The sequence below is a fragment of the Salvelinus fontinalis genome, unplaced genomic scaffold (genome assembly GCF_029448725.1).
Source record: "Salvelinus fontinalis isolate EN_2023a unplaced genomic scaffold, ASM2944872v1 scaffold_0024, whole genome shotgun sequence".
Lineage (NCBI taxonomy): Eukaryota > Metazoa > Chordata > Actinopteri > Salmoniformes > Salmonidae > Salvelinus > Salvelinus fontinalis.
Window position 1 is genome coordinate 708,785 of NW_026600233.1, and position 23,608 is coordinate 732,392.

A 23,608-nucleotide genomic window follows, 5' to 3' on the forward strand; every position below is an offset into this window, starting at 1 on the left:
CAGGTCAGTACATGGGTGATGGGTTGAAGCAGTGGAGCAGGTCAGTACATGGGTGATGGGTTGAAGCAGTGGAGTACATGGTCAGTACATGGGTGATGGGTTGAAGCATTGGAGCAGGTCAGTACATGGGTGATAGGTTGAAGCTGTGGAGCAGGTCAGTACATGGGTGATAGGTTGAAGCTGTGGAGCAGGTCAGTACATGGGTGATAGGTTGAAGCTGTGGAGCAGGTCAGTACATGGGTGATAGGTTGAAGCAGGTCAGTACATGGGTGATAGTTTGAAGCTGTGGAGCAGGTCAGTACATGGGTGATGGGTTGAAGCAGGTCAGTACATGGATGATGGGTTGAAGCAGTGGAGCAGGTCCGTACATGGGTGATGGGTTGAAGCAGTGGAGTTCATGGTCAGTACATGGGTGATGGGTTGAAGCAGTGGAGCAGGTCAGTACATGGGTGATGGGTTGAAGCAGTGGAGTACATGGTCAGTACATGGGTGATAGGTTGAAGCTTTGGAGCAGGTCAGTACATGGGTGATAGGTTGAAGCAGTGGAGCAGGTCAGTACATGGGTGATAGGTTGAAGCTGTGGAGCAGGTCAGTACATGGGTGATAGGTTGAAGCTGTGTAGCAGGTCAGTACATGGGTGATGGGTTGAAGCAGGTCAGTACATGGGTGATGGGTTGAAGCAGGTCAGTACATGGGTGATGGGTTGAAGCAGGTCAGTACATGGGTGATGGGTTGAAGCAGTGGAGCAGGTCAGTACATGGGTGATAGGTTGAAGCAGTGGAGCAGGTCAGTACATGGGTGATAGGTTGAAGCAGGTCAGTACATGGGTGATGGGTTGAAGCAGTGGAGTACATGGTCAGTACATGGGTGATAGGTTGAAGCTTTGGAGCAGGTCAGTACATGGGTGATAGGTTGAAGCAGTGGAGCAGGTCAGTACATGGGTGATAGGTTGAAGCTGTGGAGCAGGTCAGTACATGGGTGATAGGTTGAAGCTGTGGAGCAGGTCAGTACATGGGTGATGGGTTGAAGCAGGTCAGTACATGGGTGATGGGTTGAAGCAGGTCAGTACATGGGTGATAGGTTGAAGCTGTGGAGCAGGTCAGTACATGGGTGATAGGTTGAAGCTGTGGAGCAGGTCAGTACATGGGTGATAGGTTGAAGCAGGTCAGTACATGGGTGATAGGTTGAAGCTGTGGAGCAGGTCAGTACATGGGTGATGGGTTGAAGCAGGTCAGTACATGGGTGATGGGTTGAAGCAGTGGAGCAGGTCAGTACATGGGTGATAGGTTGAAGCAGTGGAGCAGGTCAGTACTTGGGTGATAGGTTGAAGCTGTGGAGCAGGTCAGTACATGGGTGATAGGTTGAAGCAGTGGAGCAGGTCAGTACATGGGTGATAGGTTGAAGCAGGTCAGTACATGGGTGATAGGTTGAAGCTGTGTAGCAGGTCAGTACATGGGTGATGGGTTGAAGCAGGTCAGTACATGGGTGATGGGTTGAAGCTGTGGAGCAGGTCAGTACATGGGTGATAGGTTGAAGCAGTGGAGCAGCTCAGTACATGGGTGATAGTTTGAAGCTGTGGAGCAGGTCAGTACATGGGTGATAGGTTGAAGCTGTGTAGCAGGTCAGTACATGGGTGATGGGTTGAAGCAGGTCAGTACATGGGTGATAGGTTGAAGCAGTGGAGCAGGTCAGTACATGGGTGATGGGTTGAAGCAGTGGAGCAGGTCAGTACATGGGTGATGGGTTGAAGCAGTGGAGTACATGGTCAGTACATGGGTAATGGGTTGAAACTGTGGAGCAGGTCAGTACATGGGTGATGGGTTGAAGCAGGTCAGTACATGGGTGATAGGTTGAAGCTGTGGAGCAGGTCAGTACATGGGTGATAGGTTGAAGCAGTGGAGCAGGTCAGTACTTGGGTGATAGGTTGAAGCTGTGGAGCAGGTCAGTACATGGGTGATAGGTTGAAGCTGTGGAGCAGGTCAGTACATGGGTGATAGGTTGAAGCAGGTCAGTACATGGGTGATAGGTTGAAGCTGTGGAGCAGGTCAGTACATGGGTGATGGGTTGAAGCAGGTCAGTACATGGGTGATGGGTTGAAGCAGTGGAGCAGGTCAGTACATGGGTGATGGGTTGAAGCAGTGGAGTACATGGTCAGTACATGGGTGATAGGTTGAAGCTTTGGAGCAGGTCAGTACATGGGTGATAGGTTGAAGCAGTGGAGCAGGTCAGTACATGGGTGATAGGTTGAAGCTGTGGAGCAGGTCAGTACATGGGTGATAGGTTGAAGCTGTGTAGCAGGTCAGTACATGGGTGATGGGTTGAAGCAGGTCAGTACATGGGTGATGGGTTGAAGGAGGTCAGTACATGGGTGATGGGTTGAAGCAGGTCAGTACATGGGTGATGGGTTGAAGCAGTGGAGCAGGTCAGTACATGGGTGATAGGTTGAAGCAGTGGAGCAGGTCAGTACATGGGTGATAGGTTGAAGCAGGTCAGTACATGGGTGATGGGTTGAAGCAGTGGAGTACATGGTCAGTACATGGGTGATAGGTTGAAGCTTTGGAGCAGGTCAGTACATGGGTGATAGGTTGAAGCAGTGGAGCAGGTCAGTACATGGGTGATAGGTTGAAGCTGTGGAGCAGGTCAGTACATGGGTGATAGGTTGAAGCTGTGGAGCAGGTCAGTACATGGGTGATGGGTTGAAGCAGGTCAGTACATGGGTGATGGGTTGAAGCAGGTCAGTACATGGGTGATAGGTTGAAGCTGTGGAGCAGGTCAGTACATGGGTGATAGGTTGAAGCTGTGGAGCAGGTCAGTACATGGGTGATAGGTTGAAGCAGGTCAGTACATGGGTGATAGGTTGAAGCTGTGGAGCAGGTCAGTACATGGGTGATGGGTTGAAGCAGGTCAGTACATGGGTGATGGGTTGAAGCAGTGGAGCAGGTCAGTACATGGGTGATGGGTTGAAGCAGTGGAGCAGGTCAGTACATGGGTGATAGGTTGAAGCAGTGGAGCAGGTCAGTACATGGGTGATAGGTTGAAGCAGTGGAGCAGGTCAGTACATGGGTGATAGGTTGAAGCTGTGGAGCAGGTCAGTACATGGGTGATAGGTTGAAGCTGTGGAGCAGGTCAGTACATGGGTGATAGGTTGAAGCTGTGGAGCAGGTCAGTACATGGGTGATAGGTTGAAGCTGTGGAGCAGGTCAGTACATGGGTGATGGGTTGAAGCAGGTCAGTACATGGGTGATGGGTTGAAGCAGTGGAGCAGGTCAGTACATGGGTGATAGGTTGAAGCAGTGGAGCAGGTCAGTACATGGGTAATAGGTTGAAGCAGTGGAGCAGGTCAGTACATGGGTGATAGGTTGATGCTGTGGAGCAGGTCAGTACATGGGTGATAGGTTGAAGCAGGTCAGTACATGGGTGATAGGGTGAAGCTGTGGAGCAGGTCAGTACATGGGTGATGGGTTGAAGCAGGTCAGTACATGGGTGATGGGTTGAAGCAGGTCAGTACATGGGTGATGGGTTGAGGCATTATTTGAGCGTAAGTGTTTCACAGAAGCACTGCAGCTCTTTCTATTAGTCAACCTGTTTTCTATTGTACTGCAGCAGCTTGGGGTGACTATAGCAGCAGCGGCCCGGGGTGACTATAGCAGCAGCGGCCCGGGGTGACTATAGCAGCAGCGGCCCGGGGTGACTATAGCAGCAGCGGCCCGGGGTGACTATAGCAACAGCGGCCCGGGGTGACTATAGCAGCAGCGGCCCGGGGTGACTATAGCAGCAGCGGCCCGGGGTGACTATAGCAGCAGCGGCCCGGGGTGACTATAGCAGCAGCGGCCCGGGGTGACTATAGCAGCAGCGGCCCGGGGTGACTATAGGGGTGATGTCAGGGCAGTAGAAGAGTCTGGTCTGAACACTGTAGGTCATAACGGTGATGCAGTAACGTGCGTTGTCAGGTCAGCTGCCTGTCAGGACTCATCTCTCTCTCCTGGAGGAATGCTCTGAGCACACACACACACTCACACTCACACTCACACTCACACTCACACTCACACACACACCTACTGCATCACCTGCCTTCCCTAGCTGAAGGGCATAGTTCTCTGTTCACTAAAAGCAGCATGGCCTCTATGAGCCTGATATGGTCTGTTCTCTCAGGTCGAGGCTGTTTCTCACTGTTTACACTACATTATGCCACTGTTGTGTCTACAATGATGACGAGGACATTTTCAAAGTCAAAATAGAACATTGAGCTTTTTCCACCATTAAGTAGTATTAGAAGGCCATTGGCAACAGTTTGTCTCTTTCTCTCTGTGTTCATATATGACTGTGTGTGATGTACGACATGCTGTTGGTCGTACTGTACGTTGTTATGGGTTACGACACTGTGCTGCTTTACGGATGAATGGCTTGTCAGAATGAGTGACACATGTCATTAAACGACAGAGTGATGTACAATGTGAAACTGTGCAGATGTGCGTTCTTTGACAGATATAACACTGTGGTCTGGGGTTTAACAGTTAGGCTCTTTCTGTGTGTTCATATAGGTCTGGTCTGGGGTTTAACAGTTAGGCTCTTTCTCTGTGTTCATATAGGCCAGGTCTGGGGTTTAACAGTTAGGCTCTTTCTGTGTGTTCATATAGGTATGGTCTGGGGTTTAACAGTGAGGCCCTTTCTCTCTGTGTTCATATAGGTCTGGTCTGGGGTTTAACAGTTAGGCTCTTTCTCTCTGTGTTCATATAGGTCTGGTCTGGGGTTTAACAGTTAGGCTCTTTCTCTGTGTGTTCATATAGGTCTGGTCTGGGGTTTAACAGTTAGGCTCTTTCTCTGTGTGTTCATATAGGCCGGGTCTGGGGTTTAACAGTTTGGCTTTTCTAGTCCAGTCTCCTGATGGATCCCAAACACCCCTCTATAATGTAGCAGTGGTACAGTCCAGTCTCCTGCTGCACCACCAGGTGCCAGGGAGAGATCCCTCCATGTCAGACAGGAACACAAACAAAGACAGTTCAATCAGTAATACTGTGATATACAGTAATATTGTCCAATCAGTAATACAGTAATATTGTGGTCTGGGGTTTAACAGTTTGGCCCTTCCTTTCTGTGTTCATATAGTACTGTGGTCTGGGGTTTTGAACCTCAAGTTCAATGCATGGTGGCAGTATACTCCCCTACAGTTCAATGTCATTTTCAATGCACTTTAATTAAAAAAAACATGAATGTGCCCCAAATATACCCTATAATGAGAACTTGTTCTCAACTAGCCTACCTGGTTAAATAAAGGTGAAATTAAAAAATAAAATAAAAAAATAGTACACTTCTTTTGTACAGAGCCCAATGGGCCCTGGTCTAAAGTAGTGCACTATGTAGGGAATAGGGTGCCACTGGGCCCTGGTCTAAAGTAGTGCAGTATGTAGGGAATAGGGTGCCTTAGTGCACTACTTTAGACCAGGGCCCTATGCAGGGAATAGGGTATCACTGGGCCCTGGTCTAAAGTAGTGCACTATCTAAGGAATTGGGTGCCATTAGGGCCACGTATCATGTCAAATGTAGATGCCAGAGCAGTATTTGTTATCATTCCAGGGTTGAACCATGAATGCTTATGCTTCCTGTAATTAGACTGATGTTTTAGCCTCTTAGATTCTTAGTCGGTTATTGGTTTAATGTGAGTTTATATTTTGTGGTGGCTGTGAAACGTTCTTTTAAACATCAAATCTGAGATAGTTACGGCTCTTGTTCGATCGATCATTTCACTGCAATAAATAAGGTTAAAGGCACAATATAGGATAATGACTGCTGTTCTTTTAAATGTACAATCTGGGATATGTACTGCTGTTTACATTTGTTATTTCACTGCAAAATGAAGGTTAAACTACAGATGAATAAGTTAGTAGCCTAAACTGTCCTCCAGGATGGGTTCTGTTCCACTGCAGCACGGCTATCAGTATTACTGATTGAACTGTCTTTGTTTGTGTTCCTGTCTGTCTGACTGACCCGGAGGGATCTCTCTCTGGCACCTGGTGGTGCAGCAGGAGACTGGACTGTACCACTGCTACATTATAAAGGGGTGTTTGGGATGCATCAGGAGACTGGACTAGAGGTTAACCGATTGTGATTTTTCAACGGCGATACCGATTTTAATCGGACAATTTTGATATATATATATTTGTAATGACAATTACAAAAATACTGAATGAACAATGAACACTTTTTTAATTTCACCTCATAAATAAAATCTATTTAGTCTCAAATAAATAAGGAAACGTTACATTTGGTGGGAGGCTCAGAACATGAAAGCAGGTGGTTTAATATTCCCAGATAAGAAGTTTTAGGTTGTAGTTATTATAGGAATTATGCCGCGTCAACTATTTCTCTCTCTACCATTTGCATTTCATATACCTTTGACAATTGGATGTTTTTATAGGCACTTTAGTATTGTCGGTCTAATCTCGGGAGTTGATAGACTTGAAGTCATAAACAGTGCTGAGCTGCTGGCAAACCAGTAAAGTGCTGTTTGACTGAATGCTTACGCGCCTGCTGCTGCCTACCACCTTTGTCAGACTGCTCTATCAAATCATAGAGTTAATTATAACATAATAACACACAGATTTAGCCTTTGGTCATTAAAATGGTCAAATCAGGAAACTATCATTTCGAAAACAAAACGTTTATTCTTTCAGTGAAATACAGAACCGTTCCGTATTTTATCGAACGGGTGGCATCCCCCTAAGTCTAAATATTGCAGTTACATTGCATAACCTTCAATGTTATGTCATGATTATGTAAAATTCTGGCAAATTAGTTCACAGTTCGTTAGTTCACAGCAACGAGCCAGGCAGTCCAAACTAGAGGTCGACCGATGTGTAGTTAACTAGTGATTATGTTAAGATTGATTGTTTTTATAAGATAAGTTTAATGCTAGCTAGCAACTTACTTTGGCTCCTTGCAGCCACAAGGTCCTTTTGACTCTACACTCACGTAACAGGTGGTCAGCCTGCCACGCAGTTTCCTCGTGGATTGCAATGTAATTGGCGTCCCAAAACGCTGAGTAACGATTGTTATGAAAACTTAAAATCGTCCCTAATTAATCGGTCATGCCAACTGATCTGTACCACTGGTCCATTATATAGGGGTGTTTGGGATGCATCAGGAGACTGGAATGGACCACTGGTCCATTATAAAGGGGTGTTTGGGATGCATCAGGAGACTGGACTGGACCACTGGTCAATTTTAGAGGGGTGTTTGGGATGCATCAGGAGACTGGAATGGACCACTGGTCCATTATATAGGGGTGTTTGGGATGCATCAGGAGACTGGACTGGACCACTGGTCAATTATAGAGGGGTGTTTGGGATGCATCAGGAGACTGGAATGGACCACTGGTCCATTATATAGGGGTGTTTGGGATGCATCAGGAGACTGGACTGGACCACTGGTCCATTATATAGGGGTGTCAGATCTGAGTTTATATCTAAAACGTGTTGTTATCCACTCTTTCAGAGCAGTGATACGATGACATGGTATGAAACAATGTCTTGTCATGATCATATATAGATCTAATGTTGTTTTCCCCTCTTTCTTTTCAGATTGAGCCACCCTGGAACTGAAGACGTGTTATTGTTTCTGGGGACTGCAATGAGTGTGACACGGATCTACCTTGAAGACTTCCCCATCACTTCTATCTTTGAACTCTTTACAAAGAAAGAGATCTGTCCTTCTGGGCTACTGACTGACTGACTGACTGTGTGTCTGTGTGACAGACTGTGAGTGTCCGAGGTGTGTGACCGCAACCATGCCCATCCTAAAGCAGCTGGTATCTGGTTCGTCCCAGAGCAAACAGCTCCGCTCCCGTATGGACCTGACCCGGGAGATGATCAGCGCCCCCCTGGGGGACTTCCGCCACACCATGCACGTGGGGCGCAGCGGGGACGCCTTCGGGGACACCTCTTTCCTCTCCACCCACTCCGGGGAGGCCCCCCATCAGGCCGAACCCCAGGCCCATCCCCACTCCCCCCGCCCGGGCCTTTTATCCAGAACCTTCCGCAGCAGCAAACGCTCCCAGTCCGTCACCAGGGTGGACCAGAGAGACTGCTCGCTAGCGCCACCCGGTGGCTCGCCCACCTTCGTGAAGAACGCCATGTCTCTCCCCTTCCTCAATGATGAAAACGGTGACCATGTTGATGGAGGACACAGGGTGCCTAAGAGCCTCTCGTCCAGCCCACTGAAACAACTGAATGAGCAGGATGGAGGTGGAGGTACCTGGCCGTCTAATGGGGCCGCTGCTGGGGCCCGCTCTCTGGAGCTGGATGAGAGGAGCTTTGGGGAGCTGACTGACCTGCCAAGCCCCAGCCGCGGGTACTACGGAGGGGGGATGAAGCACGCGGTGTCGGTCATGTCGTTCCACATCGACCTGGGGCCCTCCATGTTGGGGGACATCCTGGGGGTGATGGAGAAGGAGGATGATGATCTGGGATACGAGGAGGGGAAGAGCAATGAGGGACGGGCCTCTTCTACACTACTTCTGGGGAGGGAGGTGGGAGGAGAGGAGGAGGGAGAAGAAGATGAACCGGAAGCTGAGCTGCTGCAGGAGGAGGCGGTCCCTGTACCTGTGAGTCCAACCAGCTCTGTAGAACCTGCGGTGGGAGAGGACGAGGGAGCACCCTACACCCCAGAGTACACCCCAGAGCCCCGCCCTAAACACCTGCAGCACCAATTAGATACCTGTTCTGTGTCCAGCTCCGCCTCTGGCTCCGCCCACGTGGAGCAGGAGAAACCAGCCGGACAGCTCCACGGGGGGGATACGGACAGTGCCACTTTCAGCGCCCCACCTGAGGAGGAGGAGGAGCTGGGAAAGTTTTCTTCCTTCTTGGAGGACGAGGATGATGAGATCCGTGTATGAAACAAGACGTACAAGCTCAAACCATATACGGAGCGGATAAGTGTTTATTAATACAGATGGATAGATTCTATACTGAGTGGATATGGATGAGTACAGATGGATAGATTCTATACTGAGTGGATATGGATGAGTACAGATGGATATGGATGAGTACAGTATAAAGTCAACTCTATAAAGCTCCACATCACGACAGAGACGTATAGATTGGATGGCTTACAGGATGAGTACAGTATAAAGTCAACTCTATAAAGCTCCACATCACAACAGAGACGTATAGACTGGATGGATATGGATGAGTACAGTATAAAGTCAACTGTATAACGGCCCACATCACGACAGAGACGTATAGACTGGATGGCTTACAGGATGCTGTGGACGACGTGTTGAGTTGATACAGGAATGAATGAATTACTACTGTGGATGAAACTACTCTATAAAGGCCCATATTATGACAGAGGTGTACAGTCTATACTGGGTGGATATGGATCACAGTAGCAGTACCTCCTCTGGTAGAGTGAATGACGTGAATTAAATAGAAGAAGAAACTGATAGTGCTCCCTCTGTCCTTCCTGTGAGAAAACAAACATCTGGACATAGTCATGTGGACTGGGATCTGTGGACTGGGATCTGGGATCCTGATTCAGGGACAAAGAGAAAGACAGTCTGTAGGACACTGGCTCCTTCTGGATGAATACAAACCCCATCTGTTACATACAGAACAGCTTGCTAACGTCTCCCTCACACACACCACATTACAGCGTCTGTCTGTGTCTGTCTGTGTCTGTCTGTGTCTGTCTGTCTGTCTGTCTACTGAGAGAACTGACATGGAAGAGCAGTCCAAGTGTGTGAACTCATGTATTTAGGAGAGACACTTAAGAAAATAACATTTTGATAAACAACATGTCTTTGTTAAGCCTCTGTCCAGTGCTATTCATTCCCTTTACATGTGTCATAATAATAAGGGCTTTTCTTCATTGTTGATCTGTGCCATTTCATATGATGTAGCTCCTCTCTTGTTCTGTGCTCCTCTCTGCCTGTTAAGTGGAACTGTGTTGGTGTAATCAAGTGGTCTGGCCGGAACAGAGAGCTACTGTTACCGTGGTGATGGGGACCTGGCTGCCTGTCTGTCACAACAAAAAGGCTTGTGTTGTGTGTATCACTCCACCAGCTGTGATGAGGCTTTTTCCATGCTAGAGCCTGGTAGAGAATCGTGACTAGAGCCTGCTAGCTACAACATTGTGACTAGAGCCTGCTAGCTACAACATTGTGACTAGAGCCTGCTAGCTACAACATTGTGACTAGAGCCTGCTAGCTACAACATTGTGACTAGAGCCTGCTAGCTACAACATTGTGACTAGAGCCTGCTAGCTACAACATTGTGACTAGAGCCTGCTAGCTACAACATTGTGACTAGAGCCTGCTAGCTACACTACTGTTCAAAAGTTTGTGGTCACTTAGAAATGTCCTTGTTTTCCATGAAAACATACCTGAAATAAGTTGCAAAATTAATGGGAAATATAACCAAGATGTTGACAAGGTTATAAATAATGATTTTTTAAAAATTGAAATAGTGTCCTTCAAACTTTGCTTTCGTCAAAGAATCCTCCATGTGCAGTAATTACAGCCTTGCAGACCTTTGGTATTCTAGTTGTCAATTTGTTGAGGTAATCTGAAGAGATTTCACCCAATGCTTCCTGAAGCACCTCCCACAAATTGGATTGGCTTGATGGGCACCTCTTACGTACCGTACGGTCAAACTGCTCCCACAACAGCTCAATGGGGTTGAGATCTGGTGACTGTGTTGGCCACTCCATTATAGACAGAATACCAGTTGACTGATTCTTTCCTAAATAGTTCTTGCATAGTTTGGAGCTGTGCTTTGGGTCATTGTCCTGTTGTAGGAGGAAATTGGCTCCAATTAAGTGCCGTCCACAGGGTATGGCATTGCAAAATAGAGTGATAGCCTTCCTTCTTCAAGATCCCTTTTACCCTGTACAAATCTCCCAGTTTACCACCACCAAAGCACCCCCAGACCATCACATTGCCTCCACCATGCCTGACAGATGGTGTCAAGCACTCCTCCAGCATCTTTTCATTTTTTCTGCGTTTCATGAATGTTCTTTGTGATCCGAACACCTCAAACTTAAATTAGTCTGTCCATAACACTTTTTTCCAATCTTCCTCTGTCCAGTGTCTATGTTCTTTTGCCAATCTTAATCTTTTCTTTTTATTGGCCAGTTTGAGATATGTATTTTTCTTTGCAACTCTGCTTAGAAGGCCAGCATCCCGGAGTCGCCTCTTCACTGTTGATGTTGAGACTGGTGTTTTGCAGGTACTATTTAATGAAGCTTCCAGTTGAGGGCGTGTGAGGCGTCTGTTTCTCAAACTAGACACTCTAATGTACTTGTCCTCTTGTTCAGTTGTGCACCGGGGCCTCCCACTCCTCTTTCTATTCTGGTTAGGGTCAGTTTGCGCTGTTCTGTGAAGGGAGTATTACACAGCATTGTACGAGATCTTCAGTTTCTTGGCAATTTCTCGCATGCCCTTCATGAAGAGCCATGCTTCATTTCTCAGAACAAGAATAGACTGATGAGTTCCAGAAGAAAGTCCTTTGTTTCTGGCCATTTTGAGCCTGTAATCGAACCCACAAGTGCAGATGCTCCAGATACTCAATTAGTCTAGAGAAGGCCAGTTTTATTGCTTCTTTAATCAGAACAACAGTTTTTAGCTGTGCTAACATAATTGCAAAAGGGTTTTCTAATGATCAATTAGACTTTTTAAAATTATAAACTTGGATTAGCTAACATAACGTGCCATTGGAACAGGAGTGATGGTTGCTGATAATGGGCCTCTGTACACCTATGTAGATATTCCATTAAACCTTTGAACAGTAGTGTATAACATCTTGACTAGCGCCTGCTACCTATAGCATCTTGACTAGAGCCTGCTACCTATAACATCTTGACTAGAGCCTGCTACCTATAACATCTTGACTAGAGCCTGCTAGCTATAGCATCTTGACTAGAGCCTGCTACCTATCTACTACCTATAACATCTTGACTGGAGCCTGCTACCTATAGCATCTTGACTAGAGCCTGCTACCTATAGCATCTTGACTAGAGCCTGCTACCTATAACATCTTGACTAGAGCCTGCTACCTATAACATCTTGACTAGCGCCTGCTACCTATAACATCTTGACTAGCGCCTGCTACCTATAACATCTTGACTAGCGCCTGCTAGCTATAGCATCTTGACTAGAGCCTGCTACCTATAGCATCTTGACTAGAGCCTGCTACCTATAACATCTTGACTAGAGCCTGCTACCTATAACATCTTGACTAGCGCCTGCTACCTATAACATCTTGACTAGCGCCTGCTACCTATAACATCTTGACTAGCGCCTGCTACCTATAACATCTTGACTAGCGCCTGCTAGCTATAGCATCTTGACTAGCGCCTGCTACCTATAACATCTTGACTAGCGCCTGCTAGCTATAGCATCTTGACTAGCGCCTGCTAGCTATAGCATCTTGACTAGCCTGCTAGCTATAGCATCTTGACTAGCGCCTGCTAGCTATAGCATCTTGACTAGCGCCTGCTAGCTATAGCATCTTGACTAGCGCCTGCTAGCTATAGCATCTTGACTAGCGCCTGCTAGCTATAGCATCTTGACTGGCGCCTGCTAGCTATAGCATCTTGACTAGCGCCTGCTAGCTATAACATCTTGACTAGAGCCTGCTAGCTATAACATCTTGACTAGAGCCTGCTACATGTCAGAACAATAGATCATCTTGTTAGTTCATTGTTACATCAACACCAGTTCTGTTTCACATTCTGACATTTTCCTCACATTATCAGTGACATGTTACAGACATTCGTTGCTGTGACATGTTACAGACATTCGTTGCTGTGACATGTTACACAAGTCACCTATTTGTCGGTTGGTGTTTGTTGCCTCAACCTCTTGTCATTTCCTGTAATAAAGTGGACTGTGGGCGGGAGGAGATTTCCCCTGTTTACCTAGCACTCTCCCAGCCTGATGCTGTTGGTTTACCAGCGTTAGGAGGGTCGTAAAGCAGACCGATGGAAGCATAGGACCTGTGGTGATTATCAAACACTGGTTACAGCAGGACGTTTAGAGCAGAAGTGTGTGTACACCAAACTGAAGTGGGGAGAGGTGTGTGTGTTCCTCTTTCTCCACCTGCAGATCAGGTTAGATCAGTTTTGTGAAATTCGGATGCAAATTCTCTGATTCTATTTGCCTATGATTTGTCTATATTTCTCTGCAATGAAAATCCTTCTGCAAGTGTGTGTCAGTCAGGTTCTGCAATAATGTCAGAGCTGACAGGCTACAGAGTGTCTGATAATAACAGCCAACCACTTCCTTCCTTCCCCACTTAGAAAGAGAAACTGTTCATAGCTGCAGTAGTCTAGTGCACCACTAGTCCAGTGCACCACTAGTCCAGTGCACCACTAGTCCAGTGCACCACTAGTCTAGTGCACCACTAGTCTAGTGCACCACTAGTCCAGTGCACCACTAGTCCAGTGCACCACTAGTCCAGTGCACCACTAGTCCAGTGCACCACTAGTCCAGTGCACCACTAGTCCAGTGCACCACTAGTCCAGTGCACCACTAGTCTAGTGCACCACTAGTCTAGTGCACCACTAGTCCAGTGCACCACTAGTCCAGTGCACCACTAGTCTAGTGCACCACTAGTCTAGTGCACCACTAGTCCAGTGCACCACTAGTCTAGTGCACCTGGCCTGACTGCATCAACATGTCACTGCATTCCAAATGGCACCCTGTTCACTACATTGGGCCCTGTAGGCCCGGGTCCAAGAGGGTGCACTATATAGGGTGCCATTTGGAATGCTGTTCTCACTCACCTCTAGGGCCCTCACTAGGGCGGTCCAGCTGTCTCACTATTGAACTGGACCTTTTTAGTGTTCATTAGGGCACACCGTATCAAAATGTTTTTGCAATAGAAAATGAACATTTGTGTTGTTATTGGAGACGTTCAGGTAGAATCTCTCCACCTAAATATGCCCCTGGCTGGTAATTATAGCCTTATGTTTTGTTAAACCAGACGCGGTGTTGTGCTCTGTTAAACCAGACGCTGTGTTGTGCTCTGTTAAACCAGACGCTGTGTTGTGCTCTGTTAAACCAGACGCGGTGTTGTGCTCTGTTAAACCAGACGCGGTGTTGTGCTCTGTTAAACCAGACGCGGTGTTGTGCTCTGTAACATGTTGATGATGCTTTGTATCTGGACATACAGACAGAGAATATCTGTTAAAATTACTATTTAATTACACAAAGTGTTGAAAGACGTGTATAAACAGGGGCGCAACTTTCACTGGGGACAGGGGTCCCCCCCCACATTCTGAAATTGTATTTTTGTCCCCCCCAGTTTTATCATTGGAATGTGATACTAAATGTGGCAACGGTGTGCTTTAGGACCATGTGGACGCCTCCCGAGAGGTTGGGTTTGGAGTGTTTATCTGATGGGATATTTTTTGTTTGTTTGTTGATATGTCCCCCCCCCACCCCCCACTTCTAAAACCAAAGACACGCCCCTGTGTATAAATATGTGTGTCTGGCTTCAGAAAGAAAAGCATTATTGAAGAAGACGACTGCTTCACAGGTATCTATCTGTACGGGGATGCATTAAGGTGGCTGACTGTTCCTTTTTTTACACTGTGTGAGATCTGTCATTGTTCTAGTGTGGGCAGCAGTGAGTGAATATGCCAGTGAACATACCTTATTCTTAATAGTGACGTCTATATCTATATAAGATGTTATAAGTCTCAGTCATAACTCGGTCCCAAATCGCACCATATTTCCTATATAGTGACCTACTTTTTACCAGGGTCCATAGGGAATAACCAGGGTCCATTCATCCTAAATGGCACCCTTTTCCCTATATAGTGCACTAGGGACCAGAAGTAGTGTACTGTAAAGGGAATAGGGTGCCATTTTGGATGAATCCTAAGACTGACAATGAGCATCAGTAATATAATCACAAATAACTTTGGTTATGGAGCTCAATGTTATGAGAGCCTGCCAGACTTCTGGTCCTTCCTCCTTGATTGGTTAATCACTGTAGATATCCAGTTAAATGGCCAATATTCTGGCTCTGCTTCTTTGTTGATTAATCATTGTACTTTTTTTATCAGTTATTAAAAGGCTCCCTCTCTGATTTCAGACGAGCCAGAAATAAGTACTGTAATTGTTTCAACATTTTATCTCCTAGAAAAGAAGATGGAAAAACATTGAATTTATTTGTTACAGTATAGTCATTGTAGCCTGGTTGACGAGGCTCTTCACAGTTCTCTCTTCACTTTAACACTAACAGTCAAATATTCACAATTACCCATGTTTAAAATCATGAGGCTGCAATGAAAGCAAAATGGAGGATTCTGTTGCCAATACCTAGGTATATTTGTGTTGAAGCTGTATATTATCTCTTGCTATTCTTTGTCTTTATGTGAATAATGTGTGTTTTACACGCTCTCCTTACTCTCCCAGAGAACTGCTCTATTGTGTAATAAAACACAAGCTGACCGTCATGTTGTTGTGTTTGCTTTCTGACGTACTGTATTCACCTGCCGTGTTTTGAAACGGACGCTTACGGGATCAAATAATATGTTCTACAAAAGGTAAACAAAGACTCTAAGGCTGTGCTTACACAGGCTTACTTACTGATCTTTTGTTTACTAATTTGTCTTTTGACCAATCGGATCAGATCTTTTGCCAATAATTGGGTGAAGGATCAGAATAGGTCTGTCTGGTGTAAACGCAGCCTATTCTCCCAGGTGCTTTGTCATCAATATTTCGGCCCTTATGTCTTCAGTTGATTGTATTGGTTCTTGAAGAGGAGCATCCCCATGTCAGCCACTGACAGACAGTTACATGTACTGTACATGTCTCAGCTAACATACTTAAAGCATCAGTGTAGGTGTTGACTTGGGCTGGACCATGGACCAGAGGGAGGAGGAGGAGGAGGACCAGAGGGAGGAGGAGGAGGAGGACCAGAGGGAGGAGGAGGAGGAGGACCAGAGGGAGGAGGAGGAGGAGGACCAGAGGGAGGAGGAGGACCAGAGGGAGGAGGAGGAGGAGGACCAGAGGGAGGAGGAGGACCAGAGGGAGGAGGAGGAGGAGGACCAGAGGGAGGAGGAGGACCAGAGGGAGGAGGAGGACCAGAGGGAGGAGGAGGACCAGAGGGAGGAGGAGGAGGAGGGCCAGAGGGAGGAGGAGGGCCAGAGGGAGGAGGAGGGCCAGAGTGGGGAGGAGGAGGAGGGCCAGAGGGAGGAGGACCAGAGGGAGGAGGAGGAGGAGGAGGGCCAGAGGGAGGAGGAGGAGGAGGAGGAGGAGGGCCAGAGGGAGGAGGAGGAGAAGAGAGGAGGAGGAGGAGGACCAGAGGGAGGAGGAGGAGGAGGAGGAGGACCAGAGGGAGGAGGAGGAGGGCCAGAGGGAGGAGGAGGAGGACAGTACTTTGTCTATATATTTGGTCTGTTTGTGATCAGCACCATTTCAGCAGGTCAAATTCCTGGTACATATAAATGTAGTTGTCTAATAACGATGATTCTGGAGGATCAGTACTGGGGGAGGGGTCGAAGGAGCAGGCAGTCATGGAGACTGGGACTGGGATTCTCTTTGTCCTACCTCCTGCCCCCTGCCGGGGTTGGCTGGCTGGCTGGATGGATGAACACAGATCTGATGTGACGGCTGTTTGTTAGGCTGCTGCTCTGAGGGCTAGGTGAACTCAGCTGGGGCCTTTGGGAGGATGGAGGAGGGTCCTACTGTCAACATGGCTGTACTGAATCTGTACATGGAGGCCCTGATAGACAATCAGTTTGATGTATCTGTACATGGAGGTCCTGATAGACAATCAGTTTGATGTATCTGTACATGAAGGTCCTGATAGACATTCAGTTTGATGTATCTGTACATGAAGGTCCTGATAGACAATCAGTTTGATGTATCTGTACATGAAGGTCCTGATAGACAATCAGTTTGATGTACCTGTACATGAAGGTCCTGATAGACAATCAGTTTGATGTATCTGTACATGGAGGTCCTGATAGACAATCAGTTTGATGTATCTGTACATGAAGGTCCTGATAGACAATCAGTTTGATGTATCTGTACATGAAGGTCCTGATAGACAATCAGTTTGATGTACCTGTACATGGAGGTCCTGATAGACAATCAGTTTGATTGCGCCGGAAGAAATGGCAGCAGTTTTACGGGAGCCCAACCAATTGTGCTATTGTGTTTTTTTTTCACGTTATTTCTAACTTATTTTGTACATAATGTTTCTGCTACCATATCTTATGGCAAAAAAGAGCTTCTGGATATCAGGACAGTGATCACTCACCTCGGATTAGACAAATATTTTTTCTTCAACAAGCAAGACGCTCAGGACATTCTCCAAACACCCGACAGGGCCAACATCCCCGTTATTTGCAAGAGGAAGAAACGCAGGTACAGAGGACACAGAGTGGGGTGCCTCGGGAGGATCTGCAGAAGGCGAGTGGGAAAGCTGCCGTTACCTTCAATATTACTCACCGACATGCAATCATTGGACAATAAATTAGACGAGGTACGATCACGAAAATCCTACCAATGGGACATCAAAAACTGTAATATCCTATATTTCACGGAATCGTGGCTGAATGACGACATGGATATTATGCTCGCTTCGAGGCAAGCAACACTGAGGCATGCATGAGCGCATCAGCTGTTCCGGACGACTGTGTGATCACGATCTCCGTAGCCGACGTGAGTAAGACCTTTGAACAGGTCAACATACACAAGGCTGCGGGGCCAGACAGATTACCAGGACCTGTGCTCACCAACTGGCAGGTGTCTTCACTGACATTTTCAACATGTCCCTGATTTGAGTCTATTTCAAGCCTGTAATCAAACCCACAAATGTTGATGCTCCAGATACTCAACTAGTCTAGAGAAGGCCAGTTGTATTGCTTCTTTAATCAGAACAACAGTTTTCAGCTGTGCTAACATAATTGCAAAAGAGTTTTCTAATGATCAATTAGACTTTTAAAATTATAAACTTTGATTAGCTGACACAACGTGCCATTGGAACACAGGAGTGATGGTTGCTGATAATGGGCCTCTGTTCGCCTATGTAGATATTCCATTAAAAATCAGCCGTTTCCAGCTACAATAGTCATTTACAACATTAACAATGTCTACACTGTATTTCTGATCAATTTGATGTTATTTTAATGGACAAAAAATATTCTACAATATGTAAAATAGTAAAAATAAAGCAAAGCCCTTGAATGAGTAGGTGTTCTAAAACCTTTGACTGGTAGTGTACATATACACCCCCCAGGAATACATCCACCAGCCATCAAGGTGCAGCAGAGGTCAGACCTGACGGCTCTTAGAACTGCTCATTCTAATTCTACAGTTCACTCTCTGGTGCTTTATGATGGACTGGGTCTCCTCCCCTATTGAAATGCATCCGCCCTTGTACAGCTCTATATCTCAATCACGTAACAGCTGTTCTATCTCTCTCCCTCCCTCCTCTCTTTCTCTCTGCCTGTCTAATCCTTCTCCATCCCCTCTGTACTGCTGGGCGTTCCTCCAATGCTAGAGGAACCGCTGTTCTATCTCTCTCCCTCCTTTCCTCTTTTTCTCTGTCTAACTGCTCTTCCAATCCTGGGTGTTCCTCCACTGCTAGGACTCTGTTCCAAATAGCTCCCTATTCCCTACATAGTACACTACTTTTGGGGGCTGGTCAAATAGGGAACAGGGTGCTCTTTGGAACACTTCCATTATCCTGATGGCCTGAGTTTAAACACATTTAGTATTGATGATGGTTATTGACGATGGTGATCAATACAAAATGGAGTGCCCTAATTGATTCTTGTTCTGTCTGACTGTATATAAACCATTAGTGGTTACTGTATGTGTATTTAGGCCATTTTGGTTTACTGTATGTGTGTTTGGGCATGCAGATCACAGGAGGCTGGTGAGGGGAGGATTCTGTTCCAGACATTACTTTGAGCCTGTCCTCCCCAATTAAGGTGCCACCAGCCACCTGTGATGCAGATACATGCAATTCTAAATTCTCACCATCTTTTTGTGTCTGTATTTCTGCAGGTGTTCTCCAAGTCACTGAATTCACATTCCATCATTATCATCATCAAGTTGAATTCCTAATCAACCTCCAGCCTTTACATGCTCCCGAGTGGCGCAGCGGTCTAAGGCACTGCATCTCAGTGCTAGAGGTGTCACTACAGACCTGGTTCGATTCCAGGCTGTGTCACAACCGGCTGTGATTGGGAGTCCCATAGGGCGGCACACAATTGGCCCAGCGTCGTCCAGGTTAGGGTTTGGCTGGGGTAGGCCGTCATTTTATTTGTTCTTAACTGACTTGCCTAGTTAAAGGTTAAAAATACAAATTAAACTTCCACCCAGGCCTTAGCATCCCTCTCTGACTTGTCTTCTGCCACCTAGTGGACTCTGGAGGAAAGACATAGATAGGGGTGTGTCTGGAACAATGGAAACATTAGATCAGTCTACAGGATGTTAGTTGTTTGACTGTTCTTCTCTCTGATGAAATCTGTTTGTTTCAATGCACAACCTGTTACAAACAGTTTAAGCATTGGTTATTATGTAATTCTGCTTAGGCTATAATCTCTTCTAGAGGGACAGACTGATCTCAGGAAATCACATTTGGTTATAATTGCAATGTTGATATATTTGTAGTTTTAGACATCCAACTTTAAAAGTACATAATTTCCTGAACTGTTATTCTCTCTTTCCACCACTAGGGGGTGGTCACAGCCTTCCAGTGAGTTCCCCTATGTAACCCTTGGCGGGACACAACAGCCTTTTTGCCAAATTCCATGATCAGACTTGGGCTGAGTCCCTATGGGCCCTGGTCAAAAGTAGTGCACTATATAGGGACTAGGGTGTTATTGGGCCCTGGTCAAAAGTAGTGCACTATACAGGGACTAGGGTGTTATTGGGGACGTAGCCTTGCAATGCTTCCAGGACGACGGCGTGCAGGAATCTGGAAAGCATTAAGCAACCTGCTGGTAAAAAGAACTGGGAAAGGAGGGAAGGAAGGATGGAGAAAGGAAGGAAAGGGAGAGGAATGGAGTTGGGGGATGGGAGAGAGAACCAGGAACAGAATGATTGATAGTTGACAACTGTTTTTAGCCTGGCTGTTGTTCCCTCTCCTCCCCTTCTACATGCACGCACGCACGCACGGGCACACACACACACGCGCATACACATGTTACATTCCCTAGAGTGTAATTCTCTTCCTCCATAGTAGACCTAACTGAACCACTCCCCAAAATCCCCTCCACCCATAGCAGATCCTATTTTGTCTTGGCTGCCTGCAGAGTTTGTGGGTGCTGTTTTATGGCTCAAAAACATACAGTTTCTGCTGCAATCCAGATTTGACTGAGGGAGGGAGAGAGGGGTGTGTTTGAGGTTGGGGTGAGAGAAGGAAGATCTGAATGCCGTCCAGACAGATTTTCCCAGGGTCTGCTACACATTCAGTGTCTTTGACCAAATATACACACATGGTCCCGCCTGTCTCCGTTAGTAGAGCATGGCACATGCAACGCCAGGGTGGTGGGTTTGATTCCCACAGGGGACCAGTATGAACAAATAGTCAAATGTATATGAAAATCACTACTGTAAGTCTCTCTGAATAAGAGTGTCTGCTAAAATGTACTTGTAAAAATGGTGCATATCTGGGAGAGGGAATACTGTACTGTGTGTTTGTGAGAGGCCTCGTACTGTGTGTTTGTGAGAGGCCTCGTACTGTGTGTTTGTGAGAGGCCTCGTACTGTATGTTTGTGAGAGGCCTCGTACTGTATGTTTATGAGAGTCCTTGTACACTCCTGTACATTTGTGAGAGGCCTTGAACTGTATGTTGGTAAGAGGCCTCGTACAGTATTTACATGTGCAAACAAGGAAAGATTAGTAATAAATCAACCCTTTATTGTCCAAAGAGAATGTTTGGTCTTTAAGCAAGAGATCCACATACAGTCCATGTGTCTGGACATACTAAATCACATCATGTGTCATGATGCCAAAACAACTATCAATGAGAGAAGGAAACAGAGACGAGTAGCAGGGGAGAAGGAAACGGAGACGAGTAGCTGGGGAGAAGGAAACGGAGACGAGTAGCAGGGGTGAAGGAAACGGAGACGAGTAGCAGGGGTGAAGGAAACGGAGACGAGTAGCAGGGGAGAAGGAAACGGAGACGAGTAGCAGGGGAGAAGGAAACGGAGACGAGTAGGAGGGGAGAAGGAAACGGAGACGAGTAGGAGGGGAGAAGGAAACGGAGACGAGTAGGAGGGGAGAAGGAAACGGAGACGAGTAGGAGGGGAGAAGGAAACGGAGACGAGTAGGAGGGGAGAAGGAAACGGAGACGAGTAGGAGGGGAGAAGGAAACGGAGACGAGTAGGAGGGGAGAAGGAAACGGAGACGAGTAGGAGGGGAGAAGGAAACGGAGACGAGTAGGAGGGGAGAAGGAAACGGAGACGAGTAGGAGGGGAGAAGGAAACGGAGACGAGTAGGAGGGGAGAAGGAAACGGAGACGAGTAGGAGGGGAGAAGGAAACGGAGACGAGTAGCAGGGGAGAAGGAAACGGAGACGAGTAGCAGGTTGTCTAGAACAGATGAACCAGGTTGTCTAGAACAGATGAACCAGGTTGTCTAGAACAGATGAACCAGGTTGTCTAGAACAGATGAACCAGGTTGTCTAGAACAGATGAACCAGGTTGTCTAGAACAGATGAACCAGGTTGTCTAGAACAGATGAACCAGGTTGTCTAGAGCAGATGAACCAGGTTGTCTAGAGCAGATGAACCAGGTTGTCTAGAACAGATGAACCAGCTTGTCTAGAGCAGATGAACCAGGTTGTCTAGAGCAGATGAACCAGGTTGTCTAGAGCAGATGAACCAGGTTGTCCAGAACAGATGAACCAGGTTGTTCAGAACAGATTAATTAGGTTGTCCTAGTGATGTCAAATAGCAGAAAAGAGACGTATCTCCCCTTATCTAGTAGACAGACTGAGGATAGCCCTAACCCTGGGTAGACAGAATGACGATAGCCCTAACCCTGGGTAGACAGAATGAGGATATTCCTAACCCTGGGTAGACAGACTGAGGACATTCCTAACCCTGGGTAGACAGACTGACGATATTCCTAACCCTGGGTAGACAGACTGAGGACATTCCTAACCCTGGGTAGACAGACTGACGATATTCCTAACCCTGGGTAGACAGACTGAGGATATTCCTAACCCTGGGTAGACAGAATGACGATAGCCCTAACCCTGGGTAGACAGATTGAGGATATTCCTAACCCTGGGTAGACAGACTGAGGACATTCCTAACCCTGGGTAGACAGACTGACGATATTCCTAACCCTGGGTAGACAGACTGAGGACATTCCTAACCCTGGGTAGACAGAATGACGATAGCCCTAACCCTGGGTAGACAGACTGACGATAGCCCTAACCCTGGGTAGAAAGACTGAGGACATTTCTAACCCTGGGTAGACAGACTCACGATATTCCTAACCCTGGGTAGACAGACTGACGATAGCCATAACCCTGTAGGTCTCCAGACAGCATCCAGCTGGTGGGACCATAAGACACAGAGAGGCCACCCATGGTCCCACCCCAAACGGAGCAGGCAGATCACCCGCAATACAAGTCACTATTTGACGTTCATCCATGTCTGAGGATGTCGGGAGATGTTGTGGAAAGTGGCCACGAGAGGAAACAGTGAGCTCTGTTACCTCGTCTCATCGCTGCAACTCCCCAACGGGCTCGGGAGGCGAAGGTTAAGTCATGTGTCCTCAGAAACATGACCCGCCAAACCGTGCTTCTTAACACCCGCTCACTTAACCCAGAAGTCAGCCGCACCAATGTGTCCGAGGAAACACCGTGGTCAGCCTGCAGGCGCCCGGCCCGCCACAAGGAGTCGCTAGAGCGCGATGAGCTAAGTAAAGCCCCCACGGCCAAACCCTCCCCTAACCTGGACGACGCTGGGACAATTGTGTGACGCCCTATGGGACTCCTGATTACGTCTGGTTGTGACACAGCCTGTGATCAAACCCGGGTCTGTAGTGACGCCTCTAGCACTGTGATGCTGTGCCACTCGGGAGGCACAGAAAGTCATTTTTTATATATATTTGTAAGCCCCCCCCAAGCATACACACAGGGGCCACCCCAGTCCCAGAGGCCAACCCCTCAAGCATGTCACAGCCAAGGCATCTCAGGCATGCAGCAGAACCTAGATCACTGCTCTCACAGCTATATAAACAGACCCTGCCCTGCTCACCATATGTGTGACTCCCTATCACTGGGTATGGATGTGTGTGGGGGGGTCAGAGATGGAGAGAGGGGGATAGAGAGAGAAGGAGAGATGAATAGTGGGATGGGGTTGTAACACTGGGTTGTGTGCGTGCATGTGTGTACTCTCCTCCACATCACACTCCTCCTCTCCTCCACATCACACTCCTCCTCTCCTCCACATCACACTCCTCCTCTCCTCCACATCACACTCCTCCTCTCCTCCACTTCTCTCCATCACACTCCTCCTCTCCTCCACATCACACTCCTCCTCTCCTCCACATCACACTCCTCCTCTCCTCCACATCACACTCCTCCTCTTCTACACCCCTCCACATCACACTCCTCCTCTCCTCCACTT

At 47.2% G+C, this 23,608-nt stretch overlaps 1 protein-coding gene across 1 annotated transcript in view; it reads left to right on the forward strand.

Moving 5' to 3' along the window:
- LOC129842242 (cdc42 effector protein 4-like) overlaps nt 1–15,459 on the forward strand; it is a 42,359-nt gene extending 26,900 nt beyond the window's left edge. The window contains exon 2 of the mRNA XM_055910710.1: nt 7,578–15,459. Coding sequence (XP_055766685.1) covers nt 7,784–8,890 — 1,107 coding nt within the window. The 5' untranslated portion in view covers nt 7,578–7,783 and the 3' untranslated portion in view covers nt 8,891–15,459. The remainder of the gene's footprint in view (nt 1–7,577) is intronic.
- The last annotated feature ends 8,149 nt before the right edge of the window (nt 15,460–23,608 follow it).